Below are 10,184 nucleotides of genomic sequence, written 5' to 3' on the forward strand. Positions count from 1 at the left end.
TAGCTCCATCCAGAATGCCATTCCCACATTTCTACCTATTGAAATCCTACTCGTATTCCAATGTCCGGCTTAAATGTCACCTTCTGCTATGAGAATCGATTTCGAAATGTTGCGACTTCTTTGGAATTCCCACAATATTTGGCATTTCTGCTATACAAAAATCACATTCTCTTGTATTATTGTTTTTTTCTTTTCTTTTCTTTTCTTTTCTATGTATGTCTTATTTTCCCTCATGGATCATAAACTCTTTAGAGGCAAGGAGCAGGTCTTTATATGTCTCACAGTCCCAGGCTCAGATGAGGTATTCGGCAAAGGTCTGCAGGATATTCAGTTTTGGAGCAAATTTATTCAAGTTTTGAAGAGCCGAGTTCAATTTATAGTTTGCTTGAAGTCAAAATGCTCCTCATATGTTAGAAGTGGTATCACAGAGAGAACAATAATTACAATGTGAGATGGACACGGGGCCAATAAAAAGGCAGAGAGAGTGAACATTACATGGTTTTAGGCAAAGCACCTAAGAGCAGGGGCCAGCAGTAGGAGGTCTACTTAGTTTTACTATCTTAATTAGCCTAGTAAAAAACAATTTGAGAGGCACACACGCACTCCAAAAAAGATGTAGAAAGGCTTTTAAAAGAAAAAGAATTCTCTTAATCCACCCGATTTATATTCTAGCAGCTTCCAAATTCGCAGGCCCGAAAGCATAAATAAAAATACTCCAGAAGAAAATCAGATAACACGAGTGGGAACTCAGTCAGAGGAAGGCTCCCTGACGTTGTCGGAACGATCACGCCAGGCGGGGCACTGCCAGCAGATCCTTAACTCGGTGAGGGAGCAGGTGGAGACGCGACGAGGCCATCACGCCCGGGCTCCTCGCGGGAACTGCCGTGCCTGGCTTGGATAAATATTTTTATTACAAACATAATGATATGTCATGGGCCAAGTTATCAGTTCTGAAAAGGATTTCACACAGGATTGTGACACGGCAGTAGCTGGGAAAAATGAAAGCGTTCAAGGGAAACTGGACTGGAACCGAGTTTACGCCTAACTTGAAGAGCAACGTGGGGGCGGATGTCAGGTAGATGACAGCTTCGGTCAGCGCGTGAAGCAAGGCTGGGAAATGCAAGCTCGCTTTTCAGAAATCTCAGTCGATGTCAAGATATTTCTGCAAAAAGTGTAATATTCTCAGGCCTCTCTTCCACCCTGTTAGGAAAATATTTCCTCTTCCTAGGGAAACGATGTCTTTTCTATCTTCCTTTTACCCTTTGAGTGTCAGGCTCTGCTGGCTGAACAGAGCTGAACTCCAGTCAAACAAACTGCTTTGATGTTTTCAAAACACATGCTGATGACCAGGTTGGGGTGACCGTGCGGTCATCGGCAGCGTTCAGTAAGAATCGAAGAGTTGGACAATGCAATGGTGGCCGGAGCTTCCTCTACATGTTTACATCCTGCATCCAGGTTTAAACCGAGAATCGAGAATCATGAGGCACAGGAGCCGGGCTAAGTGGCATAGATAGAGATAACTCAGCAGCCGTGAGAAAGCTAACGGGGCAATTAGGAGGCTGATTCATTTGTTTATCTGGATGATTACGCTCTGCTTAGTTGAGTAGTTTTTAAGTGTTCCGTGGTTCAGGATATTTTCCCTCACAGGCTCATCAAGTTCACATCCTTCCGTGTGCCTGATATTTCCACGAAAGAAGAAAAAACCATGCTAAGCACAGGGTATGGGTTTTGGTGGACCTTTATAATAATACACTTGCTAAGATAATTACGATAAACAATGCATCCCAAGCCCCACACGGAGAAGAGTTGAAAGGAACACGACTGTGGTTGCTACCATCTTTCGAAGCAATCACGGAGGAAGACACGGCCTTACTGAAATCCCTAACTCGGGGTTCGTTCAACCTGTGATCGTACACAACACAGATTAACAGGATTTTGCAGAGGAAGAGACTTTTTAGCAATCACCTAGATTTGGGCTTCTCGAATCAGTATTTCACAGAACTCTGTACAATAAAATATGTGGACCACAGAAAAACAAGTCCATGGGTCAAATTGTTTTAGGAGAGAGTCTAGGTTGAAGATTCAGAGAGGTTGAGGTTTCTTTACCACAGGGTGCGGAAGATTAGAGCTGGGCGCAGATTCTGTGGCATTGCTGGGCCTGTGTCCTCTACCTCTGACTCTGGTGGGCTCCGTCTCTGACAAATACAGTAGAAGTGAAGCTGTGCCATTGCTGGGCCCAGGTCTATGCGGCTGGTAGCTTCCACGTCTTGTCTCTTGTGGGGCTTGCTCTGGAGGGTTGCTCACAGCTGTGAGTGAGCCATCGTGGCTCGAGCCCATGGAGCCTCCTGTGACTGCAGCTTCAGCCAACATCGGACTGCAGCTGCTTGAAACCCAAGTGAGAACGGACTAGCTGAGCCTGGCCAACTCAATTTGGAGTGGGTTCATGTGCTACCTAGCACAGAGTAGACAATCAATAACTATTTATTAAATGAATGAATGACTGAGTGATCTAAGTGTGAATTTCCAGGACACGACTCCTTCAAGATGAATCGTACAGAAGAGGACAGATGAAATACTAGTTTGAGAAACACTGAATTAGAGGGTCGAAGCCGTACGGGTTGGGACATACTGGTGTCGCTGTGGCCCTTTCTGTTCTAGATCAGACAAGTGAGGCCCAGACGGGTGAAGAGAACTGTCTGTGGAAACAAAGCTCGTAGGTTGACTCCTCTTACCAACTAAGTTCTCTTTCCAGCTGGAGTAAAGGAGTGTGGACAAAATGGCCCCACTCATGTCGCTGCGTTTTAGCTAATTAAACACACCAGGCTTCTCACTAGGTAGCCAGCCCCTCTCCTTTTGCTCGGTGATCAAGTCTTTGTGTCCAACTAGCTGTTTTCCATGAGGCCTCTCTTAAATGGTAGACTCCCGAAGAGGATATAAGAGCAGTTTATTAGCATGATGTCTAGACTAAGTTCAGTTCTAAAACCAGCAGAATCTACAGCAACATCTTGGGTCTTTGGTTTTAACACATTTGCCTGATGGAAACCCTCGCTTAAAATTGAAATGTCTGGAAGAATTTTCAACTGAACTAGATATTGGTGAGGGATCCAGATTTCAAAATTCGTTCGGTCTTATGTTACAAATGCCATTTCTCTTCCTCCACATGAGAGGTAAAGAATATGATCCGAAATTTAATTCAGTTCTTAAAACAACACAGTGACGGATGTTGATACAGGTCAAAATCTCAGATATAAATTTTTACTTTTCAAATACTATTACAGCCCATGCCACAGCTTCCTAATCAAGTCATCCGAGGACCACTTCAAGAGTTGGAAAAAAAAAAAAGTTTTATCTAATTACCTTCTTTTCCTACTTTGAATTGACCAACCATGTATCTTTTCCCAGTTTTATCAAAGGGTCTGCCAGGACAAAAGCACATCCAATTTTAAGTAAGCTTTAGTTAGCAGACTTAAAATTGATCATGCATTTTAGTTTCAGTAACTTGCAATTTCTACACCCTTTGATAATTCACTTTAAAGAACAAACTGTCTTTAATGACGAGGCTTAAAAGAGACGACCTTTCTGAACAAAATATGAAAGCTGAGAAGAGATAGCTCTTTTGAGGAAACCATGAATTAAAATGACCTTGTGTTCTGAAACTTTTCTCCCATCATTTTTGATGTTTTACCTTTCCTTTTTACTCTTAGAAAGAAAGCTCAAACGCCACTGCCTTCTGTGGATGGTGATGTACTTCAATGAGAGAGCCGTTAATTGTTAATTCAGACTCACAGTTTCTTCTTTCTGCACTTTCTCTGCAGATTCCTGTAACGAGGCTGCTCCCACTACAAGCCTATGTCCGTTTCTGAGGCGATCACTGTTAATATGTGACATGACAGAATCACGTTTGAATCCGAGCTATTTCCTTTGAGTCACAGTCGATTCTTTTATACAAACTCGGAAGCAAGTCCACCCGTTCTCTGCTCCCGCTCTTAGTCCTCCTTTTTTCTCCATTGTGCCCTGAACAGCTACCCATGGAGGAGCTGACTGTTGAGTGGGGAGGCTGCAAAATCAGGGGTCAGACCCTTGAAATGGCTCACTGCTTGGTGACGCAGAGATGGAGGACGCAAACAAAACCATGACATACGCAGATGACTGACAGCTAACTTTCACGTTAACCCTTCTCCCGCCCAACCCCATAACTGGATAACGACACACACCAAGAACATTGCGATCCCACAGTTTTCCCTCTGCTCAGCTTGCTCCTAACGCTTTATCGCAACTACCTGTTGACAATTACAGGTGGATGACCCAGGAGCCACCGCCAATAACAATAACTCGAAGTGTAACTAAATTAGGTGCTGTGATGAACAATTGATCTTCCTCCAGATAAAAGAAAGGATGAAATCTTAGATGATTTTATAATAAGGCACGATGTTCATAATTTATTTCCTGAGCACTTGCTTTTTCTCTCAGTAGCCATTTCTATACTCCGCTTAATTCGGTAAGGAATTTTAAACATACCAAGAGCAATTTTTCTCTCTTCCTTTATCCGAGGACGTTCACAAAAACATTAGTGTCAGCCACGTATTCCTATCACATACAATCAAACTGACCTAAAGTTTCAGTCCGTTTACTCCCAGACGAACTTGACACGCTTCTGAAAAGAAACAGGATCTGGGTAATGTCAAAGGTTCACCGGTATTTGTAATTTCATAACCCTTGAAATAAGGCAAAGAAAGAATAGCAGGCAACTTTCCAAAACACCTACTGACATTGACTCATGGAAAACAAATATTCTTGAGTGGGAGTTCTAATTCCAGCATACAATACAATTCACAAAGTATTTTCACTTTAAGCAGCTAATAACCTTACTAATGAAATCTGTTGAGCTGCAACCCGTTTTTCACGGTCTGGAGAGAGGTACTTAAAATTAATCATGTAGCCTTAATCTTTCCTTCCCGAGTACTAAATCATAGACTGAGTACCAATTGTCCTCATCCGTTAGGTGGTTTTAATAGCATCTGCTACAATCTTGCTTTTTCTTGAATATTCTTTAAGCCAGAGCTATAATTTATTATAGATGCAAGAAAAACCTGATCTTTCAAAAGACGGAGACTTATATTCCTGGAGGAGGTGTCAGGGTGAACATGACCAGGCAGAGATGATTTAGTGGGAGAGTGCGAGGCCCCCCCACTGTGAGCCAGCCCAAGGCAGGGTTTAGGCTGATCCCAGCCCTGGCTTTGGAAGTGGCTGTAAAACCTGTCACTTCCTTATCATCTCCATGTCTCAGTTACAGTGCAAACAGGGGACAATTAATCCTCGGGCAGCAAAAGACAGAGTTGGGCGTGGGAAAGAGAAAATAATTTTGAAAGAGTGTAAATAAATGTTTGGCCCTGTCCTTTTTACTGTAAACCGGATGATTTCAACCCCGCCCACGGTCCAGAGTTTTAGTGTCTCAAAGGGCCCCTAGCACGCACAACAATGCAGTCAAAAGACTATCGAGCATCCATCCACTGCAATTCAAAAGTTCCTGGGCCGGTCAGGGTTAACCGGTCAGCATCTAACTGCTTGCTGGCATCTGGGTGGTGACCGAAACCTCCATTTAGGGGAGCGACACCGGATTTTCTCAAGGAGGAAAACGGGACCAACCGAAGCTCATTGTGCCACCACTTGCCAGTGTGTTCAGTATCCTCCTGACGCACCCCTAGGTTTTTAGGCTTTTTAAAGAAGTGTCGGTTGACATTATGATTAAAACAACAATCGTACAAAGAGAGATCAAGAGAGTAACAACGAAACCATAGCTGCCACATAAAATTCCGACACCCTTCTGCCTCTGGAGTCCCAGGATCACATTAGAGACCAACATGACAAGTATTTGGACTGTTATCGGGCGACCCAGTGATTTTTATTCTAAATAAATGAACTAGGTATGAACCTGATCTTTGACATGACATAAGATATTTTTCCCTATAGTATAATTTGAGACTGTCGGTACTTTCTAGGGAAAAATATGCACATGTCATATTTATTTTAGCAAACGAGGTACAACAAAAAATAAAAAAATTGACAAATACAAAATAATATTTTAATAAAATATGAATATGAACACAGAAACAATGTAAACATTTTAAAAATTCCGATATGATACTACAAACGTGATTTTGATCATGCGCAACTGGTAAAATTCTATGCGAAAGCATTAACCAGGCATGTCGTAAGAAATCATTTCTTTTTCCAATAAAAGGAATTCTCAGTATACACTCGTATGCACACAAATATGGAAATCAGAAATAAAGGAATGTTAAAAAAATAACTTAGGCAGACACAAATAAAACCACCCCATTAGTGTGTGAGTGATGAATGTTTTTATGATCTTAATTACACTTAAGTATTAAAAAAATGCCATTGATCTCACAGTTTACTTTTCACTCTCCAAATCTTCAAACCTGCCGGAAGTCCACAGTGCCGCCCAGGCAGGTGACTCCATTGCACTCCCTGGCGTTACTCAGGTGAGGCCTCATGCAGTTACCTGAAAATCAAAAATCTCAGTTACGACTTTCTCTAGGTGTAATGGCCATGTCGGTCATAAAATATGTTCTAATTCAAGAGGAGTTGGAGAGAGGTTAAAAAGAACGTTTGATATCAAAATTTCATCAATTATGCCTATAAGGGATCAAATCCTATCTACAGCAAGCAACAGACTCTTTTGAAAAGTGAATGATTTACAGGGTCTTTACTTTTAATTTAATGCCAAATAAGTGGTTTGGACTTTCACTACACTAAAAGGAAGGCTATTTGACTGAATTGGAGCAGGTAAATATCACCTGTGTCAGTGATGTCTCTGGGAACCTTTGGTGAAAAGGTCCCATGTATCCCCGAGAAGTACACGCTGGGGGCACAGAAGTCATGGCGAACGTGGTGATATCACTGAGCTGTTAATCTATTTTGTTCTGGAGAACATCTGTAACCGCTCCAAACCTCCAGGGGATACACGACTTTGAAGATGTGGGCTACCATATTAAGAATTGCATCATTTCACTATCTTAAAAGGAAGATACTGTCTCCTTAATCCTGCAACTGGGCTTCAAGACAATGTCTTGTCGTGACTATGCAGGTGCGGCCTGGACTTGCCAGGTGCCTGTGGATTCTCTCATCTCATTCTGATCATACTGACTAAAGCACTGTGATTATAAGAGGTGGGAGACTTCTCAAAGACAGGCTTTTTGTGAAAAATAAGCCTTTAAAAATTGATGTTATGTTTAAGAATTTTAATCAAGACTAATGTCAAACCAGGAGACTCACAGGTGTAAAGCAATACAAACTGATCAGAAGGCATTCTGATCAAGGGCTGTACCTTCTGCCTTGGTATGTGGTCAGCTCTTCCTGAAGGACAGATGCTCTCTTTTGCAGGAAGTTAACCTAGAAAAGACACCTTGTATGAGAAGAGATGAATGTGGCTAAAATGGCAATGATATGAAAATTGATGGTAGGACTTTATTTATATTCAGATGATTCCTTAGGGAAAACTCAGAGGATTTGCTGAATGTCAGTGTTGTGGTTTTTTTGTTTTTACATCTGATACCATCGCATGCCTATTAAAAGCCCATCAGACACGAGAGAATCAAGTTCGAACTCCCGTGGCAGAGCCATTTTGATGGCGCCCCAGCCGCTCTTTGCAGCTTCCTCTCTCCTCACGCCCTCCCACCATCACGCCTTATACCCCATGTCTTTCACACTCTTTTGCCCTTTGGCGCGGGCCATTTCTCTTTTTGGAATGGGTGGCGTTCTATCTCCCATCCATCCTCCACTATTCACTTCAAATGTCACCTCGTCCACTGACTTCTTCGCCTCCGCCCCAGCTGCTCACTGCCTCCGATCCCAGGCAAAGTTGGTGGCCCCCTGTCTACTCCGCCATTAGCATGTCTCACAGGCCTCGTGAGTATCTGTTTTCACATCTCTCCCCCGAACCCGAAAGCGCTTTGGGGGCAGGGATGGTGTTCACTCGTCTATGAAGCCCCAGTTTCCTCCACAGGGCTGGGCATGGAGCTGGGATTCACTGGCTGCTTAATGAACGGATGAGTGAGTGGAAAGAAAATGACCGCTTTTCAGAAACCTCGGACCATCCCGGGGATTCCCTGAGGTCGGAGAGACAATGTTTTGCAGTGGAAAGGGCCTGAGCTTCGTCTGGAGTCAGGCTGACTTGGGTTCAACTTGGTCCTGGCTTGGCCTTTACGGCTAGGAAAGTTACTTAAGTTCTTGATGCCTCATCTGAGAAAGAGGGTTGATGGCAGCTACTTCCAAGGTTATGAGGATGACATGAAATGACCCATAGGAATTGCCTAGTTCAGAGCTCATAGCAAATACCACCCCATGTCCCCACTCCTGGGGGCCTGTGGGATGGAAAAAATTAGGTGGCTTAGCCTATTCTCTTAAAGCAGACCTTTACAATGTGGTTTGATTATTTTGAAGCATAAAATTCTATTACTATTAAAAATACCTAGATCAGGTTTAAATTCAAAGCACCTTTTCCACAACCGAAGAGAAACGGTTTGGGGGTAACGTATGCTATGGCCGGATGTAATCGAGTTGGTGGTTATTTGATCATTTTGGAGTTGTTTACTCTTGCGTTTTTGGTCTGAACTGAAACCATGGCAACGGTTGATTCTGAAACATAGTTATGCAAGAGAGTACAGCTGGCAGAACAGAAACTGTGCTTGCAAGAGAGGAGAAAGCACAGGCTTTCTAAACGGGTAGCCAAGCGGTCCCCTTGGTGTTGCCTGTTTGTAATATCGCTGTGGTCTTAACTTTGTCTAATTGTTCATCTGACCCCCAGTACAACCGATAATTTTGACAGATACGAAAATTACACTGATTCAACTTCCCTTCTCCCACCGTGCTTTGCAATCGGAATCCCAAAAATTTTCAAAAAACACAGGCACCTGTGCTTTCAAACTAAATTTGCTCACTCCACGGCCTGTGACTCCTCCATGCAGCTGCCAACGCTGAGGCCCTAACGCAGCTGGCAGCACTCTCTTTCTGGGTCAACATCCAGTTTTAGGAGGCTGAAGTGGCTTTTATTACAGTGAAACGATATGAATGATAACAGAAGCCCTGCAGGTGGATATCGGATTTCTTCCGTCCTTTCTTCCTTTATAAAAAACATTCTTCTGAAGGTGCCAGGCCCTGCAGAGCTGACACCACGTTTCATCTTACATTATAAATAGCTAATGTGAGTATCATCACACTATACCATTTCTTTTAGTCGTAAATAAACATATTGAGCACCTACTATGTGACAGGCACTGTCACATGGCGCATAGGGCAAAGACCGCTCTTTCCCTCATGGAGCTTTTCCAGAAAAAAAATGGGTCTTTCTAAAAAAAGTTTCTTAGGTAAATGATTTGCAAATATTTTCTCTGATTCCATGGTTTGCATTTTTCAGTTTCTTAATGGTGCCTTTTGAAGTAAAATTGTTAAATTTTGATGAAGTGCAGTTCACCTATTTCTTTCTTCTGCTGCTTTTTTTTTTTGGTGTCATAGCTAAAAACACCTCTTATCTAGCCCCAAGGCACACAGATTAACTCCTTCTTCTAAGATTTCTGAAGAATTTTGAAGAAGTGTAAAATAAATGTTTTCCTCTCAGAGCTTAATTGTGGTTTTAGCCCTTACATTTAGGTCTGTGATCCATCTGAGTTAACGTGCGTACAGCACGGGAAGGGCTCCAACTGCTTGCACGTGCGTGTGGATCACCCGGTTATCACAGTAACGCTCTATCTTTCCCTCACTGCACTGTCTTGGAACCCTTGCTGAAACTCAGTTGACCAAAAATGTAAGGGTTTTTATTGTGGGACTTTCAATTCTATTCCATTGATCTGTATGTCTATTTTTTTTTTGCCAGTGTCACACTATTTTGATCATTATAGCTCTGTATTAAGTTTTGAAATTAGGAAGTGTGAGTCCTCCAAATTTACTCTTACTTTTCAAGATAGTTTTGGCTTTTCTGAGTATGATCTATTGTTTTTAATCAATCTCAGCTATACAAGGATTCTTAGAAATAAGGAGGAAACATTGTCGTAGGAAAAAAAGGTATGTTTTAAATTTCTAAGTGTATTACAAATGAAAATACATGAACTCTTTCTCATGTTAGAGTGAAAAGACTCATTAGACTAGCAATATATAAGACACAG

At 42.3% G+C, this 10,184-nt stretch overlaps 1 protein-coding gene across 1 annotated transcript in view; it reads right to left on the reverse strand.

Annotated features, from left to right (window-relative positions):
• Positions 1 to 5,935: 5,935 nt before the first annotated feature.
• CEP112 (centrosomal protein 112) overlaps positions 5,936 to 10,184 on the reverse strand; it is a 350,208-nt gene continuing 345,959 nt past the window's right edge. Inside the window, exons 26-27 of the mRNA XM_023535655.1 lie at positions 7,352 to 7,416; positions 5,936 to 6,526 (exon numbers count right to left, since the gene is read on the reverse strand). Of these exons, the coding sequence (XP_023391423.1) occupies positions 6,523 to 6,526; positions 7,352 to 7,416 (69 nt within the window). The 3' untranslated portion in view covers positions 5,936 to 6,522. The remainder of the gene's footprint in view (positions 6,527 to 7,351; positions 7,417 to 10,184) is intronic.

The sequence above is a fragment of the Pteropus vampyrus genome, unplaced genomic scaffold, assembly GCF_000151845.1.
Source record: "Pteropus vampyrus isolate Shadow unplaced genomic scaffold, Pvam_2.0 Scaffold143, whole genome shotgun sequence".
Taxonomy (NCBI): Eukaryota; Metazoa; Chordata; class Mammalia; order Chiroptera; family Pteropodidae; genus Pteropus; species Pteropus vampyrus.